At 37.7% G+C, this 18,950-nt stretch overlaps 1 protein-coding gene across 1 annotated transcript; it reads left to right on the top strand.

Moving 5' to 3' along the window:
* Window positions 1-283: 283 nt before the first annotated feature.
* LOC146495743 (calpain-9-like) lies at window positions 284-17,812 on the top strand. Its single transcript, XM_085143797.1, has 22 exons — window positions 284-705; window positions 2,871-3,138; window positions 3,803-3,872; window positions 3,954-4,072; window positions 4,546-4,679; window positions 4,769-4,943; window positions 5,644-5,718; window positions 5,801-5,886; window positions 6,102-6,176; window positions 6,303-6,463; window positions 8,945-9,102; window positions 9,398-9,409; window positions 9,504-9,712; window positions 9,828-9,867; window positions 9,972-10,037; window positions 11,472-11,529; window positions 11,607-11,668; window positions 12,948-13,016; window positions 13,162-13,240; window positions 14,115-14,231; window positions 14,409-14,461; window positions 15,025-17,812. Exons 2-22 carry the CDS (start codon window positions 2,887-2,889, stop codon window positions 15,049-15,051), a joined length of 2,097 nt encoding a protein of 698 aa, XP_084999923.1. The 5' UTR covers window positions 284-705; window positions 2,871-2,886; the 3' UTR covers window positions 15,052-17,812.
* Window positions 17,813-18,950: the final 1,138 nt, after the last annotated feature.

Raw genomic sequence — 18,950 nt, 5'->3', positions numbered from 1 at the left:
TTAAGAAACAAAGAATTATCTCTTAAATGTGTTCAGCACGTCACTTAGTCTGCTGAGATCTTCATCTTAAAATGGTGACTAATGTTGATTTTTTTATGGCAACATTTATTATCAACTATAAAACTTTTGAGGTTCACACAAAGATATAAACAACAGATTTCAGTCATACTGTGAGGACTGCAAACACTGGCAGCCAACAAGAAGCACAGCCATAGTGAGCAGGAGATGCTCTGTATCTCATTGTACATCTGTCTAGTGACAATAAAGGCAGTCTATTCTATTCTATTCTACTCTACTGCAAGCAGTGAGTACTTTCAATATTACTGCCGACAGGCTAACCATTAACAGCAACTGCTGTTCTCTAAACATGAAAGTGGATACCATAAACACATAAACGTATAAGACTGTGATACACATAAATATGGGGTAGTGGAAGGTCACTTGAATGAAAGTGAAACTTTCTCTAGGCCCTCTCTCTGTTGGTCATACAGTAGCTTGCAGGAAGTAGATTACTATGAGCTACAGGTCAGCACAGGCGTGGTTTGTTCAAAGGTGATTTTCATATCTGTGTTAGAAACATAAAGACTGTGTGCACAGCCTCAGGTGCTTAAATGCACAGTCGAAGCTACTTGGTTCTCACCCACCGGTTCACCGTGACGCAACTACACATTTTTCTGCACAGCTTTTCACTTTTGAGTTAGTGAGGTAAGACCTGCTTTTAAAACTTTAAGCCAGATGATCCTTTTGCATTCGTATCAGTGTGGTGCTTCCTGCTGCTGTGAATGCAAACTATGGGCTTTGTAAGTTCAAATGTTATTACTGGTGCAGTTGACCTTACAAGGGATTGTTCATGCATGAAGATATTATATTTTTAAGACTATCATAAAAAAGTGTTTATAGCAGAATTTGTTTACATTTTTAGACACTAACAAAAGAGAAGCCCCCGAAAAAGAATGAATGTTTAAGGCAGGGGTCGGCAACCCGCGGCTCTTTCGTCTTTATTTTGCGGCTCCGGGTGGTTTGGGAAAATAAATTATAAGTATTTAGCTGAAGTGTATTTTATTTGTGTTTAGTTCTGTTTTTTAACTTGTAGTTCTAAATTGGAAGATTATTGTGATTTTGAAATCTAAAAATAAAATTATATCTTATTAATTTTTCATCGCTCAAAATAAGCGTCACACTCGCGGAAGCCGGCATACCCGCCAAAACGCCGTGCATTTATCGAGACTTTCAACCCCAGGTAGGCCAGTTATGGATCTTCGGATCCACATTATGTCGGTATCTGTTCTCCACCTTGAACTATTTTAAAACAAACACCGCTCACGCCTCACAGACGGCAGCTTACAGTCCTGCGTAAAGATGAAAGTGACTTCGTACAGCCCCGATTTGCAGACGCTGTGCGCAGAGGTTCGGGACCATAAGTCTTATTGTAAACATATCACGGCAGACCCGACAATGTTTGTATGAACACGCTTTTCAGCATCTCTTGATTGACCGCTTTTCACACATGGTTGCTGTACGCATACTGCCGGCTGTAGCTTTTCAACAGCAGAGAAAGCACAGACTTTAAGGCAGCGAGGCGTGGTTGCGGGTCCCGCTCAGGTGCGTCTGCCTCCCCTGCAGCGGCGCTGCAGACCACGCCCCGCCACACACATTAACCAGGTAAAATAATATTTAGGCAGAATTTTGCAAATATCTATTTTTCCTTTTTTAGCAGCATAGTGCTTTTTTTTCCAATTATTTTTTTAAAAGTCAGGTCAAGGCTCCAAAAGCCCAAAGGCGACATAAGGCTGGCGGCTCCCAACAGTTTTTGTTTGCTACATGGATCATTTTAGTTCAGCTGGGTGTCTTTCCTTTTGTTATATTTCTTTAAGAGTTCAAAATGTGTTATTTACATGAATAAAATGTAATTTTCTCTGTAGCACTTCATGGATTTTATAAGCAACACACCTTAGTTGCTCTGTGGATTCTTTTAAAAAGCAGTTAAAAACTTTTCTGTTCAAACAAGCCTTTTGTTGATCTACGTATTTTATATTCTTTACATTATTTACATTTGATCTTTTACATTGTGTATAATGTCTATTGATTGTATTGTTTAATTTAATATTTGTGTACAGCACTTTGTGACTGCCTGTCTGTGAAAAGCGCTTAATAAATAAACTTTACTTACTTACTTTAGTTGTTCACACAAAGCATAAAGGTAAAAAAACAACAACAATATATACAGTGTTATCTTCATTTTAGATTTCAAAAAGTATTTGCGGCTCCCAGTGTTTTCTTTTGCGTGGAAACCGGGTCCAAGTGGCTCTTTGGGTGTTAAAGGTTGCAGACCCCTGGTTTAAGGTATAATTTTAAATTTAAGTTTTTCTATTCAGGGTGCAAATAAGGTCCAACATAATGAAAACCTTTACGTTTTACATCTATTTTTAATGTTTGGAACAATGTAACATAATAATTAATATAAAAGCCTTTAATCTAGTTTTCCTGACAAAAAAGTTCTCAAAAATGCCTAATTATTATTAGTATTATAATGTTAATAATAATCTTGTTATATACTATGTTTCATAATAGTTGGGCAAACCGCACTTTGCAATAATTTCACATGAACTATCTGAAGTTTGAACTCATTTTTGCTCTTTTTCAGCGAGCTGCAAATATGATTTTATGCACCATAATGGAATTATCTTTTTCCATCATTCTGTAGCTCATTATATTTATTTAAAACATGTATGTGATCATTTGTGTCATGACTTCCCATTTTGAAATGCCATTCCCACACCCTTGATCTATACCCAGCCTTAAATAGGTAATGCTGCGTTTTTTAATCTCTTACATTTTCTGGATTTTTTATGCAAAATTCTTGTAAACAGTCCAAAAACTGCAGTGATGCCTCCTCCCGGTGTATGCTTGAACATCATAGAGGCCCGCTACAAGAAGGACGGTTTCGGAAAATTCACCAAGCCCCAGAAGTTCTTGGGCCAAGACTACGAGCAGTTGAAACAGTACTGCCTCACACGAGGAGTAAGCTTCATTGATGAGACATTTCTACCTGACAGAAGGTCCATTGGTCAAGAGATACTACGCCATGGCATACTGAGCCCTTCTGAGCTGGCCTGTGTGGAGTGGCGCCGACCAGCAGTGAGTGTTGCGCTGAAATGTTAATATTAGGTAATTTTGTAAAGCTAAACTGCTCAGCTGATTATAAAAAGAGCAATTCAGTTTTAGTACTTTACCTGCATTTAGATTGAGTCTCACTACACGAAGAATTTCTTATTCCATGGTTCAAAAACAGCACAGTCAGGTTTCTGGTTTAGTTTGTCACAGCTCGATACAGATATTTGATACACTGCAGCTTTCAGTACAAGTAATACCTTCTCTTATACTTTCTACAAACAGATTTCAGGTATGCTTTTTAGTTTGGTTCAACTTCTCTCACCCCAACCGGTCGCAGCAGATGGCCCCGCCCCTCCCTGAGCCTGGTTCTGCCGGAGGTTTCTTCCTGTTAAAACGGAGTTTTTCCTTCCCACTGTCGCCAAAGTGCTTGCTCATAGGGGGTCATATGATTGTTGGGTTTTTCTCTGTATCTATGAAGCGCCTTGAGGCGACTTTTGTTGTGATTTGGCGCTATATAAATAAAATTGAATTGAATTGAACGAAACAAAATCTTCAACATGCTATTGTGACTCTTAAAATAATTTGAATAAATGCACATTTTTGTGAAGGATACACTAAAAGAAATGTGCATCCTTTCCTTTAAGACTTCCAGAACTTTACTTTCTGATCAGCACTCTCCCTTTTTCAGGAAATTGTTCGTTTTCCAGGCTTTGTACTTGACGGAGTCTCCAGGTTTGATTTTGGTCAAGGGAAACTAGGTAGGGAAATGTATTCATGAATATATTTATTGTTCTCCTCACCTGATTTCCTGTGGTAACCCTGAGAATATTTTTGAACAGGAAACTGCTGGTTTCTTGCGTCAATCGGAGCGCTGACGTTCCAGAAATCCATTTTCGCAGAAGTTGTCCCGCTTGAACAAGGATTTGATGAGAACTACTGTGGGATTTTTCACTTCAGGGTAAACACCAACATGTAACAACACAAATTATTTTTATTGATCACTACTTGTGTTCAATAAAAATACACCTGTCAAAAATACTTAGTGATTTATTTATTTATTTTTGAGATGTTCCTTTTTGTTTGTATTTTAACTACAGCAGAATAAACTAGCTAACAAGCATGTGCTACGGGTTTTTATAATTCTTTTACTGCTTATATTTTGGATTAACACATTTTCATGTTGAAACTAAACTGTGTGTAATGTAAACGCAGAATCCTGCAACTTTTAGGGCCACAGGAGAGGAAACAAATTGCTGGATATGTATTTTCCTAAATATCAGATTGGCCTAAAAGGGAACAAAATTCTTGGCCCGAATCATCTTTTCATCTATCATAACTTTTACAGACCGAGGTCGAGCGCCAACACGCTACAAGACTTTTTTTGTTAAATAATAAATCAAGTGTGACATGCTGGATTCTTTTTTCCCCCAGTTCTGGAGATTTGGGCAGTGGGAGGATGTGGTCATTGATGACAAACTACCAACAATCAATGGCAGACTAATCTTTGTTCATTCCAAAGACCCAAATGAGTTCTGGTCTGCTCTCCTGGAGAAAGCCTATGCCAAGTATGCAATCTTAATCTTAGACATAAATGAGAGTTGAAGGTGTTATTTCTCTAAATATCTGTAAAAAACAAACTGTATTATCCTGTCAGGGTTTGTGGTTCCTACTCCGACATGATTGCTGGAACTCCCTCAGAGGCTATGATGGACTTCACCGGCGGCGTCCACATTAACATCGAGCTGTCACATCCGAGTCCAAGCCTGTGGGGGCTGATCTGCAGAGCTGGCAAATCAAACACACTGATGGGCTGTGGTACACCTCCCAGGGTAAGTAGAACCACATCACACAGAAGCACCAGCATTGGCTTACTGTCCCTGATACGTCTGCTGCCCTATACTCACTCATACATGAAGACTTATTTTCATTCATTTCACTAAACACCTATAAAGTTTTATAACTGTATCCGGCGCAGTTTTGGTATCATTTTGTCAGAATCTACCCAGAGACAGAGGTTTAAACATCTGCCAAAGCAGCTAAAAGGACCTTAGTCATGGTTATAAACTTTTATTACAGTCACTTTATAAATGCTGCTATAAAACAATTGTTTGTGACACTTATAACATGGTCTTGACATTACCAAAGGATAAAGTTCATTGACAAGGCAGGGATGTTTCTATGTGTGCTATAGACAGACAATCAAGACTCAAATGCTGGAAAACCTTTGCTTACATGAGCCAGTTTGATATAAATGAATGGGTCCTGTTTTAAAACACCAGAGCTGCTGTTGTTCAGTTATTGTGCTTACTCGTGCCAGCCTGACATTTAGTATATTTATTTAACTCTGCAAGGAAATAACATTCTGAAAAACATCTGAGCAAAGTAGTGTCGAATTTAGCCACAAGCAAACCATTTCACAGTCACTTGCACATGTAAAATGATTTATTGGCTTCATCATCATCAATAGAAGTTGATGTTCTTAATGTATAATATTCTACTTTACTAGTGGCAAATGCTTTTGTCTTGTAGGAGACATCTGGTAATGAAATATTACCAAATGGACTGGTTGCAGGCCATGCATACACTGTGACGGGTATCAAAGAGGTAAAGATTTGTACTGGAAATAGAAAAAAAAAAATCAAATGATACTTAAAATTAACAAAAAAAAATGGTGGTTTGTGGTCAGATGATGAGTCGAGGAAAAATTGTATACCTGGTGCGTTTGTGGAATCCCTGGGGTAAAGGAGAGTGGAAAGGAGACTGGAGTGATCGGTAAGTCAGACTCACACTCGTGGCTCTCAACTTCAAAGATGGAAAGCAAATCAATGTCAAAACCTATGTGGTAGCCTTCTATCTAGTGTAAAGACTATATTTCAAGTATGGCTGTGGACACATGCAGGAGAGCTTCTCTGAACTCCCTTTGAATATTCAAAAGAATTTTGAAAAGCTGTCTCTTTGTCTAAATAAAATGACAAATTTTCTTTGAGGTCTCCTCTGTGGCAAATTGTGAGTCCTGAAGACCGTGAAATGTGCCTTTCAGTGGCTGATGATGGAGAGTTTTGGTAAGAAAACTTGTGAAATTAAAAAACAAAAAAACAAACACAAAATACAAACACTTTTTGCATTGTACCCTAACATCCCATCCAGATGTAAAACAAGTAATCTCAAAATTCATCTGCTTTTTACAGGATGACCTTTGAAGATTTCTGTAAGTTCTACACAGATATTGACATCTGTGGGCTGTCTCCTGACTTCTTTGATGAAAGTGACTCTAGTCAGTGGAAGACCTCTGTGTATGAGGGCCGATGGGTTGCAGGAACCACTGCTGGAGGTTGCCTTAATTACAGAGGTATTAAATCTCATTGCAAATGTGTTGAAACATTAAATACATACACTATCAGTTAAAAGTTTTAGAACATCCCAATTTTATTTATTTTTTTGTGAAAATTATGCATTTTACTGTCTCATTGCACTCTGAAATGAAAACATTGTACAAATAAGCAGTTGGAGTTAAAAAAAATAAATCATGGAATCAATTTAGAGACCAAAATCATCATTATCAATCAAATCAACTTTGACTCTTCAAAGTAGCCACCGTTGGCAGATACAAAGCGCTTTGAGTGCTCCAGGAGAGCAGAAAAGCTCTATATAAGAATCAGTCCATTAACCATTTACCAAAGAACAGCTGGACACACCTGTGTCATTCTTTCTACAATAGAAATCAAATATTATTCTGAAAGTTGTTCCCATGTCTGTTGCAGAAGTTCCCATAAATGTGTGGCACTTGTAGGTTGCTTTGCTTTCACTCTTCTGTCCAGTTGATCCCAAACCAGCTCGTTGGGATTTAATTCTGGAGACTGTGCTGGACACTCCATGTTTTCAAGCTTATCTTGTTCTTTTTTTCCTGACGTAGTTGTGGCATAGCTTGGATTTATGTTTTGGTTCATTATCTTGCTGTAGGATGAACACCTGAACAACTAGGTGCATGCTAAAGGGTATTGCATGGCGCTGCAGATTGCTTTGGTAGCTGTTTTGGTTTAGGGTGCCTCTCACTATGTGCAAGTCACCCACCCTGGATCCAGCAAAACAGCCTGAGACCATCACACTTCCTCTTCCATGTTTGACAGTTGATGCCACACACTGTGGAACCATCCTTCCCCTACTTGAGTACAAAGATCCTGCATGGTGAACCGAAGAGTTCAAATTTTGATTCATCAGTCCACAATACCTTCTCCCAGTCTTCAGTAGTCCAGTGGCGATGTTTCATGGCCCAGGCAAGCCTCTTTGTCTTATTCTGACGTCTTAGCATTGTCCTGTCAAACCTGCAGCTCGAAGTCTTCTCTTCACAGTTGAAACTGAGACTTGCTTACTATGACTACTATTAAACTGTGCTTGAAGCTGTTGTCCTGTGAGCCGCGTAGTTTCTCACAAACGTGTCCTCTGATTTATTTGTGGCTTTGGGTCTGCCAGACCTCTGTCAGAGTTTGCCCCAGTTTCTGAGTGCCTTTTGAGGGGGAAGGAAACAGTAGTCACTGTCATGAAATGTTTCTCCGACTGAAAACGCTACGTCCAGATGAACAGAATCAACTTTTCAGGATACATTTTTAAGCGTTATGATGGTCTGTCTCGCTTCCATTGTTAATTGCATTTTTCTGGCCATTTTTGTAGCAACACAGTGCTTTCTGCAGTACAGTACTATTCAACTGATCACGAGGGTATGGTACCACAGTGTGTTTCATACTGCTTTTATGCAGACAGAGGGGGTTGGAAGTAATCCAGAAAAGTTGGAACACTTGTAGGAATCAGTAATTGAAGTTTTCAAAGCTTGATCAACCTCCATTGTCCCAGCACAGCTTTTAATTGCTAACCTGTTTTGTGTTCCATGAAAAAGGCCTTTGCGTATAATTCCAAAAATGTACATTAATTTGGGTAACCACGCCATTTTTTTTTTTTTTTTTACCTCCGGCAGTTCACTTACCTTTGTACAAGCTATTCACTGGACTTGAATGACTTGAATTGCAATAAATAACTGGGAAAATTGGGATGTTCGAAAACTTTTGACCGAGAGTGTATACTAGAAAGAATGTACCGAAATAAGCACAAATTGGTAAAGCACGAACACATACATGTAGTGTTTGTGTGATTTTAATATTTAACAGATTCACATTTAAGATTTTTATGAACCTCGGTTTCTTTATCTATCTTATTATATTTGATGAAATAGACAATTAAAAGAGATAAAATAGTCCTGAAGTTCATCGGTGCTATGTAGCAATTTATTTCAGCAATTATTAAATAAGATTATTCTTTAAGTCTTGATGCGGACCCTAAAAATTAACAATAGGTCCAATAGGGCAACAAGTTCTTTAGTTAGTGTAGTTAGTATTAAGGTCATTGCTTAATTTTTTAGTTTAACATAACAGAGTTTTGTTAAACTAAAAAAAATGTGCATGCAAAGTTCAGCTATTTTTTCCAAGTATTGTAGGTATTAAAATTCTGTAACCAGTAGTAACAAATATGTTACAATATTAAAAGCCCAAATATGGTAACATAGTTTTTTCTTGTGAATGGAAAGAATGAGTTGGACATCCATAACAATACAGACCCATAAACAAAGTTGTAAAGTCTTTTCCACAGAATATTATCTATATTAGAATATTATCTATATAGCTCATTTAATTGCATGACTTTGTCATTTATTAAACAAAAGTTAAGTGAACCTTTCACCCACCCGACCTGGACTATTTAACCAGCCTTACTTTCAGGTTCATTTTTGAACTTTTATTTTCTGTGTACAGCAAATAAACCATGTTTTTTATTTGCTTTCTAGACAGTTTCTGGACTAATCCACAGTGTCGTTTCAAAATTTGCGGTGGATACTCAGAGAAAGATGGTGATAAAAACATATTGGTGTCTCTCATGCAAAAGCCCGAAAAAAGGAACAGACACCTGGCGCAAAACCTCCACATTGGGTTTTTCATATTTGAGGTAAACATTACTCTTTGCTGCCTAATATGGAAATGTCATGACACTTTTATGTTTTGAATCGTTTCCAAGTTGCAAAGGTATTGCACATCAGGATGGTGATAAGGATGACCTCAACTTGAAGGCTGCACTGCTATTCCTTCAATGATTAAACCTTTGGCTCAGTTGTCATCATATTTGAAGGGCATATAATCATTAGTAAAAGATGTATACAGATTTCATCAGGGTTGTATTCTGACACTAACTGAGTATATTTCTTATTCCGAACATGAACCAACTTGCACTGATTTCCTTCAAGGTGACTGAAAAAGTAAGAAACAGTTTGTATCCAGTTCCCATTTACAGATACAGCAGCCCCACTTTAAATGGTGTAAGATAGCTGACATATCTACCTGTTATTTCAGTATAAGACACAGAGGGGGAAGTTTACAGAGGAGTTCTTCAAATTCCAGGCACCTGTTGCCCAAACTAAAACCTACCTGAATGCCCGTGAGGTGATGGAGTTCTTTATGTTAAAGCATGGGGAATACTTGATTGTCCCATCCACCTTCAATCCCAACGAGACAGCCTCCTTTATCCTGACCATCCACGCAAAATCAGAGACCAACTGCTAGTATGCACGCTCATTGTTTGTGCAAACACAACAATGCTAAATTGGAACAATCTGCATGAGATATATGCAAAACAGACAAGAACAAATAAATTGTGATTTTTTTCTTTCTCTGCAGTGATAATTCTGGTGATCACAAACATGAGCTTGATGAGAAGGTGGGTGTTCAACAATAAATCATGTCTGGTTGCGGTTGTGTTATATGCTAAATGATATGTAAATAGCTTTTTATTTAACACAGAATTTAATTTCTCTGTTTCAGGTCAAGGTAAAAAATCGACAGGATGATGAACAAAGGAGAGAGTTTTTCCATAAAAACTCTGACAAGGTAACTTCCTGTTATTTTCTCACAAGCATCCTTGACACTGTTGAGTTTACTATTTCTCTTATATATAGTTTTATCACACAGTGGAAACTTTTGTTTGTTTGATAAGATTTTTTTCATCCTCATCTAAAACTTACCTGTGAGAGGTTTGACTAACTATTATACTTTAGTGCACAAAATAAAACTGTTTGACTTCTGTATACAATGAACATAAAACGTGCTAACATGAAAGTTTAAATGCATTTCGTTACATTTGTTCTCAACTAAAAAAATCCACAACAGAACATCAGTTGTGTATAAAAGTGAGACATTTTAAAGTGAAAGCTTAATCATCCTGATTAATTTTTTGGCTACTTTAAAGATGCACTTGTGGTTTAGTTGTCTTCTCACTGTTGGTTATTTATCACAGTTATTTAGTAGCAATTTAAGCTAGGATCAAAATATGCATATCTTGTATGACACATTATTGGGTCAGTATGGTGAAGAAAGCTTAACTTACTGAAGAACTAAGTTGATATAAATAAGACAGAAATAAAATATGAAAATGGAAAAATGGTTTTCAGCGTTATTTTGTTATCGTTTTTATCGTTTACTCGGTTTTCCTTGGTCTTTTCACGTGTGTTATGAATAAATTTTCTTTTTTTCGGTACCGGTACTAGTTTTATTTTGTTGTATTTATCTGCGACACCTTAAAGGCCGGTCCATGAAAATATTGTCGGGCATAAATTGGTCCGTGGCGCAAAAAAGGTTGGGGACCGCTGCTCTAAATTACACATTTTATCTCTAGATATACAGTCTAGAGCACTATAAAATAGTAAAAAAAAAAAAGAAAAAAAAGAATATGCAATAACATCTTCTTTAAGACAAGTTCAGTGTCCATAGTAATAAAACCAAGGTACTTATAGACAAACTTTTTCTAATTCGGTGTCCTATCAAAAGTAGCAATATTTAACTGGCTAAGTAATGTTAGCCAGCTTTATTGGAAACATTTTTTTTTTTTAAATTGGTTTTAATCTGAGTTCAAATCTTTTTTGGAAGCACTTAGATGTTTCCAGACAAAACAAAAATCAATGTGTAACTCACTTAATTATGAGAACTGTGAATAACAGTGGCCCTAGAATTGCACCCACATGCTGAACTAATAGCCATGCATTACTTCAGTGCTAATCATCAAAATATTTATCCACCTTTTCCATCTAACCTAATTATTTCTGGGCAACTTGAAATAACTGGATTACAACTCGCAATATTTAGCTTGATGGGTTAGAGTTTTGCTAAAGCTAGCAAAGATTTTGTATTGTAAAAGAGAAATTACAGCAATACACAAATTAGTCAGAGTGTGTTTGCTAGTGTGTGTGGACAGTTTAATTTGGTACGTTAACAAATGACCGAGGCTTATAAACAGAAGTATAAGAGAAATCCTGTTTTCATTTCCAGTATGAAGAAGTGGATGCTGAGCAGCTTCAGAGGCTTCTAAATGAAAACATCCTAAAAGGTTTGCACTTCAAGAGACTACAGCTCAAGAGCTTAAGACTTATATATTGCTGAAATATATATTTCTGTTTCATTTAGGAGACCTGAAATCTGGAGGCTTCAGTATTGATGCCTGTCGCAGCATGGTTGCATTAATGGATGTATCCTGTTGTGGTGCATGTGACATTTGTCATAGTCACTCAGACAAATGCAAACATTTGTATGCTTAATCACAGCAACATTGTGACTAAAGCTAAGTAATTTGAAAATAATATCAAAAAGTATCTTAAACAGAGTTAAAGAGTCAACAATCCAGGTGAGGAAGTCCCAACAAATTCTGTTCATCTGGATGTAGCATTGAAGGATATCTCAGAGTTCTTGCCAAATAAAGGTCTTAATTTTATCTCATGTTTTTGGAAAAAGGCCAGTTAGAAAAGTCTTCATCTTGTCACTTTGAGGTTTTATGAGAGTTTCTTCATATGGTTAGCAGTCATGTAGAGTTCACGCTTTAGTGGGTCAGCACCAGTGTTGGGAAGGTTACTTTTAAAATGTATTCCACTACAGATTACAGAATACATGCCCCAGAATGTATTTTGTAACGTATTCCGTTACGTTACTCAATGAGAGTAACGTAACGGAATACTTTGGATTACTTAATATATTGTCATGCTTTTTACAACTGCATGAATGTACTATTGTGGTGTGAATTATTACTTTTACTGAAGGTTATTCACCATACCAATACCAACTAGATGTTTAAATCTTAATATAAAATGAGTAACAGTAGGTGGACATTGGGTAAGGCTGCGCTTTTTGCAGCGCTCTGAACCGTAAAGGCGTAAAACCATAAAGGGACCTCTGGCTAATACGGTGGGTTCTGTGTCGGGCTCGTAGCTGAAAACTAGCTTTACTTTGTTGTCTGGGTCAACTTTGCTAGCGAGAGACAGAGCGAGGCGTTGAAAGGCTGCTCCAACGGAACTTATTGTCTTTGGAGGAAAACAGGAACATGGTGTACAGTCGAGTCTTAATAGCTTACTTGCAACTGGGCTCGTCAGGCTCTCTTCTTGGCTGCAGTGGTTATTATTATATTTACATACTTCCAGCTCCCGTTTCTGCTCAGTGACAGCTCGCACTTTTCCACCGGCGTGGAAACCAAAAATAAAGAGGGCATAGCCTAACATATGAAACAGGAAAATACCGCCGCGTAATCCATTCATTTAGACAAAGTAACTGTATTCTGATAACACCTTTATAAACGGTAACTGTAACGGAATACAGTTAGTCATAGTTTGTATTTTAAATGTAACGGCGGCACATGTATTCCGTTACCCCCCAACACTGGTCAGCACAGCTTCTTGGCTTGTAGAGGAGCTACCCAGTTGGCCAGTACATGTTTTACTCGCACACATAGCTTTGTTGCCTTAATGTTGGGTAAAACAGACATCAATTACAGGAAAACTCAACAGTGAGGAATTTCTTCGTCTGTGGAACAAAGTTGTTACATTCAAGGTAAAGACAATGAAAATTAGGTTAAATATTTGATGCTGAAAAAAGTTAAAAAATTTTGAACTACATGCACTGCTCTATAGTTAATTATGTATGAATAATACTTCTGCTACATGTCAATTGTGGCTTTTTTCTTTTTGTTTTCTAGGAAATTTTCTTCCGCACTGATGTTTCACGAACAGGAACGCTGTCACTGAGGGAACTACGAAATGCATTCTTAGTTTCAGGTAGGCCTGCTTGGAATTCATTCATTCATTAATGTTCCTGAAACTACACTCTCCTGCAATCCTCTCACTAGACTCCCAGATGGCTAAGGCACACCACAACAAAAATAGGACTGCTATTTCTTGTGACTGGGAAAAAACATGATGCTTTGTGCTGGTCGTATGCAAGTAATTGAGATCACCAACTGATTGCCCAGAGCTCGCAACACCTTCAACCTCATGGCAAACATTTTCAATTGCAAAGAGATTGCTCATTTCACCTGGTGGGAGGCAACCTGTCTCCAAGGGATTATGGTCTACCTCAGATTGACTGCATCATTGTCTGACAGATTGGTGAAGGTTTGCAAATAACAGCCATGTTTTTTATAAATGCGGATAAACTGCCAACAAGTTGCAATCAATCTGAGTCAGCCTCTGCTAATGACAGCAACTTGTTTGCATCACTTTACTTTGAAAATGGACACTCGACTCAGCCGATTGCCATCTGGTTGTATTCTGGTTATCTTCCTATTAGTGCTGCCAGCGTCAATCTCGTTAAAATGGGGCTACATGGCGTTGTTAGTGCGGTTAGCTCGTTAACATGTTGACACCATCCAGCCTCACGCACGGGGCGATCCGTGATAACTCGTTAACGGAGATTTGCCACAAAATGCGCTAACTTCATTTTAATGAGATTAACGCTGACAGCACTACTTCCTATATAAACACAGGGTTACCAAGCGCCTGTGTAATTTTTCAGTTAAAGAACTGTCCTACAGGAACTACGTCACTATTAATGCAAAAGTTCTAAATTAATTTTGTTAGAATCTAAGAGTTTCTGACCGAAGTCTCAATGCAAGTCATTAATATGAATGTGTGTGTTTAATGTGTTTGTCAGGAATAAGGGTGAGTGACGACATGCTGAATCTGATGGCTCTGCGCTACGGCGCCTCCTCTGGACACATGACGCTGGAGAGCTTCATCAGTCTCATCCTTCGCTTTGACTGCATGAACAGTAAGTGAAGACAAGTGGGACAAGCTATGATCTGTTTATTTCTGTTTGCGATTTATCTGAAGTGAGTCAATCAAAAAATACAACCTCACAATGGAAAACTTTAACCTTTTTGTTGTGGACGACATTAATTTTATACGTATCTTTTAAGAGATTCAATTAATTTTTGCTCATCAACAGAAATCTTCAGACAGTTATCTGATGGAAAAGCCATGACTCTTCAAGAGTCTGAGGTAATAAAGCCAGCTTGTTCTCATTAGTACATTTTATAACAGATGTTGATTCATTTTGAAGTTCAGAGGAAATAAAAATACATTATTTTTAAAAATGAAAATAAATGTATATACTATTCATAAATTATTTTACACTAAAGGAAACAGTTGCATACTCCTTGTACATACCTTGAGCTACTTTGTGACCAAGTGGGGCATGTCCGGGATTTTAAAACACGTTGGTAAGGTTAGACAGTTAACTGTTAATGTGTTAAGGGCAAACTTAGATTGGCATTTGCTAAAAGTTCAGCTGATTTCACTTATATCCCTCAAGTGCAGCTTTTTTGAATGTTGTTATGATTAACGTTTTTGAGAATTACAAATATAGCCATCAAAGAGGGATGAGAGATACTGAGCCTTTTATCTTGGCCAGCTTTTATAGTTCAGCAGTCCGAGGAGAGCTATGTCAGTTGAAGACTCTCCCATGTCAGCCAATGATCAAGAAGAGTAGGCCAGGATGTCCTTGGAGATAGGTGGAGGGGCTGCACATACTGCACTAACAACCTGTCTCTCTTTATTTCCAGTGGATGTATGTTTCGATGTACACTTAACGCAAAGGAATGGGCGTTTGATGCACAGTTCATCTGCACGCACCGAAGAAGAGATCCATGTATATTTTTTCTGCTAAGCGCTAAGTTGTCGTTTAGATAATTGCCAAAATGCAAAATGCTTTCAAGATCACTTTTCTCAAAAAGTAGACATTTCTATTTTTAATTGTCATTTACTTGGCAATTTGTTTTTTACTGAGACAGACAGAGAAGACAAACTTAATGTAGAGGGAACAATCTGAGATATATAACGTGAATATGAATAATCAATGAAAATTAAATACTACAAGAATGTGCTTGCATGTAAAAGGCGGCTCTGAATTAGTAACTGTTCTAACAGAAAAACAGGGAAAAGGCTATAAAGGATGTTTTTTCCTTGTGCACTTTGAGCTCATTAAACACACATAGATTATGTGAGGGTGCAATGTTTGATTTGGCCATGATGCTTTATTGATTAATTCATCACTCATTACTGACACAACAGTGCAAGAAAGCACCAGTGTGGTTGGAATCAACATACTGTTGAAATTATTTTATATCGTCATTTAAATGCAGCTCTTTTTGATAAATGCATTATGCACATATGTATCTGGCTTATTGTCCCACTGTCCACTCCTCATTTCAGGTTCAGGTTACTTTTTACATATAAGGCTCAATCATTTGGAAAGCATTCAGGGCCATTATCAAAACCACTCAAAATCACTGGAACATTTTCATGTAAATACATTTAAAAAAGAAGAAGAAGAAGTTTAGCAAATGAGCCATCAATTCAAATTCTGGCACCAGAATCTGGAAGGTATTCATTGATTCAGCTGCAGCTCAGTGTTTGTAAACTGTAAGAGTATGTAGTAGAGGAAAAGCACCTAAGTGTAGAGGCTAGCTCATCAAGGAAGTGGCACACTTCCTTGTGTAAAAACTCCCCAGTGAGCATAAACCACATTTACTGAAACTCTAATAATTTCCAGCATAAATTTACTTACACCAGTAGCCTTGCTAAATGTTTGTAAATATTCCAAGACAGTACCAAGAGTTTCCCCTCTCAAGCATTTCAGAAGGTACAAAGGGAATGTTAATCCACAACACTGTAGTGAAATTAACAGGAAACACATATTCCCAGTATGTCAGCGTTTCTTCAATGGTTCCCTGTTAAATCTTGAGTAAAATTTTAAAAACTTTCACTTACATATAAAAGTCCTAAATAATCAAACCCTGTGGCAGAGCCCCGTCTCCTGTGGACCTAGCAGACAGAAACTCTTGTCTGCTTTTGAGATTAGTCTTATGCTGTTATAGGCTCAGGATTCTGCTGAGCTGCCCATGATGCTCTTAACATTTATTTTCACCTATTTTCAACTCCCCAGACACTTACATACCACTGCTACATGTCATTAAAGTTTGTCTTTTCTCTCACATGGCATGCGAATGGTCTTTGTCTTCGTCCCTTATGCTTTCCTTTTTCTACACTCAGCAGTGGGCGATGACTTTAAAAAGGAATGGTTCCTTCCCACCTTTGCTACCTTTATCCATATTAGATCATCCCCTGAAATGGGCGGAGAAACCAGTCAGTGGCCCAATGGCAACTGGCAGTTGCTAGGGAAAAGGGTGTATTCTGGCACCGGCTGGTGATAACATTGTTTGCAAAGAGATATATAACGTTGCACTGAAAATCTCCTTGTGATTGCTTTGTTTGCTAGCAGGCTTCCACAAATACCAGTCGTTTTCATGGAAGCAGCAGTGAAACTGTGAAAAAGGGGATTAGTGTTGGGGTTGTTATTCAAACAATAATGTATTACACATTAGTCATTATCCTAAGTCTTGCTGCTGGGCTGGTCTCGGCATTGACTTAGTTTTATCATCACTTTGGATCCTTGGGTTACTTTGCGTTAGCATGCTAGTGTCCCATAGAGTCCTTTTGTGCAATAAAAATAAAAGTAATTTCTATACCATTTTCCTCCTGTAACACTTGGTTGTCCATTGGTTGCAGCAGCAGGATACAATTTTTATTTTGAAAAGTTGTATCCTACTGCTTTCTCTGTGTCCACTTTGGATCGGAATTTCTCGGATGTTTCTTATTGCAGCTCAGAGAGTAAGTAGCGAGTTTCTGCAGACAAGTTGGCATCTTTTGTGCAAACTACCGGTGGCAACCTGCTTGTGAATAAAAGCATCACAAGGCCAGCAGCAACAAGTAACCTCTAGCAGCCACCAGTTAATCTATGCTTTCACTTCAGTTAGTTACTAAATTTCAAGAACTTTGAAAGTTTCTTCAAGTGCAACATAGAAAAAAACCATCAAACAGAAAAATAAAGGTTCTCGTTAGGGTCTCACAGAATAATAAAGCAAGACTTCTCTCAGTTCAGAGGATAAATTCATCAAGTTACTGGCCTGAGAAAAAGCCAATTAATGGTACACAACATTAACGTTTCCGAGTTCACGCAGCAGACACAACTGAGCATCACCAGCTCTGAGATACATACAATCAAAGAAAGAAGGAGGATCAAACTGCTTTGTTAAACACACACACACACACACACACACACACACACACACACACACACACACCCCAACAGTGTGTGAATGGATGTTTGCTTTACAGCATTTTCACTCACATCTGCTTTATAAATAGTGGAACAATTATTTGCTTCACAGCAGGAACGAGACTTACAGCAAAACAAAGGCTCTGTGAGGGCTACTGGCCTGAAACACACCTTTTTTGGGTTGGGCCATAGCATGAAGGCAAATCCACTTCCTCCTGGGTTGTTGGAAAAACTCCAGGTGATGAGCTCATGAGAAACTTTTTATATATTTTTTTAAAATGTCTAAAGTATTCAAAGTGATAGAGGGAAGTAAACATAAAAGTGTCTAGGTAAGAAAAAAAAAAGTTGTCAAAGAAGACTCAAAGAAGGCAAATCAACATATAAAATACTTTTATTAAGAAAATGTAACTTTACAGGCAGCTATGCAGCTAAATATATAAAAACCCACAAAAGAAATTATTTTTTAAAGGTCCCAGCTGCTGGAAAAAGATCACAAAGAAAATGCTTTATTCAAAGAAGGAGAACGCAACCTCTCACTATTTGCTTAGGATTGAAACTGACCCAATGAAGCTTGCTGCTTCCTTTCCCCAATATAAAAGGGATTTTAAAAAGCAGCTGATATAGAAAGATATATATAAAAACAAATGTACAGTTAAATGTGACATTTTTTCTTTGAATTTCCATTTTCCTAGATTTTTTAAATTTATTTACTTATCAGTTTAATTTCCCATCCACTTCATTCATTTTTGATTCATACAGTAGTCCCATGTCATTCACTAACATCTTTGTTTCTATTAAAACTAGAGATGGACCGATCTGATATTACGTATCGGTATCGGTCCTATACTGACCTAAATTACTGGATCGGATATCAGAGAGAAATCGGAGAGAAATAAAAAATGTAATCCAATCCATTAAATATCACGTAACTCAGCTCATAACCTTAGCACGTCGAGCAGTATGCGTCACCTCTCGGTGGTCTGGTTGAGTATTTGGAGCCTCGCTACCGAACCGGCATTTCATCTCCAAGAAAGTTATCCCAGAGAGAAGTAAAGCAAGTGTGTAAATTAATCTCTGAATGTTTGTACGGCATTCCCACGTTAAGCTTAACAACCGATAAATGGAGCGACTGCCTCTTCTGCAGGGGCGGGTGTAGCAAAGTTTAGCCAGGGCGGCCGATAGGGCATTAACAGGAAAAGGGGGCACAAAAACATACTTTTCTTTCTTATTCTCAGTTAAAATGTTTAGCTTTTAATAAATAACTATCTGAATCTTACACCCAAAGTTTTAATCTGATGTAAAATGTATATAGTAACTGTTAAGTCTAATATACCCTAGTAAGCTATAGTACTTTTTCCTTTGGGAAGGTAC

This window comes from Neolamprologus multifasciatus, chromosome 19, assembly GCF_963576455.1.
Source record: "Neolamprologus multifasciatus chromosome 19, fNeoMul1.2, whole genome shotgun sequence".
NCBI classification, from domain to species: Eukaryota; Metazoa; Chordata; class Actinopteri; order Cichliformes; family Cichlidae; genus Neolamprologus; species Neolamprologus multifasciatus.
Note: the sequence above shows the minus strand (reverse complement) of the source record. Positions and strands in the feature narration are given on the sequence as shown.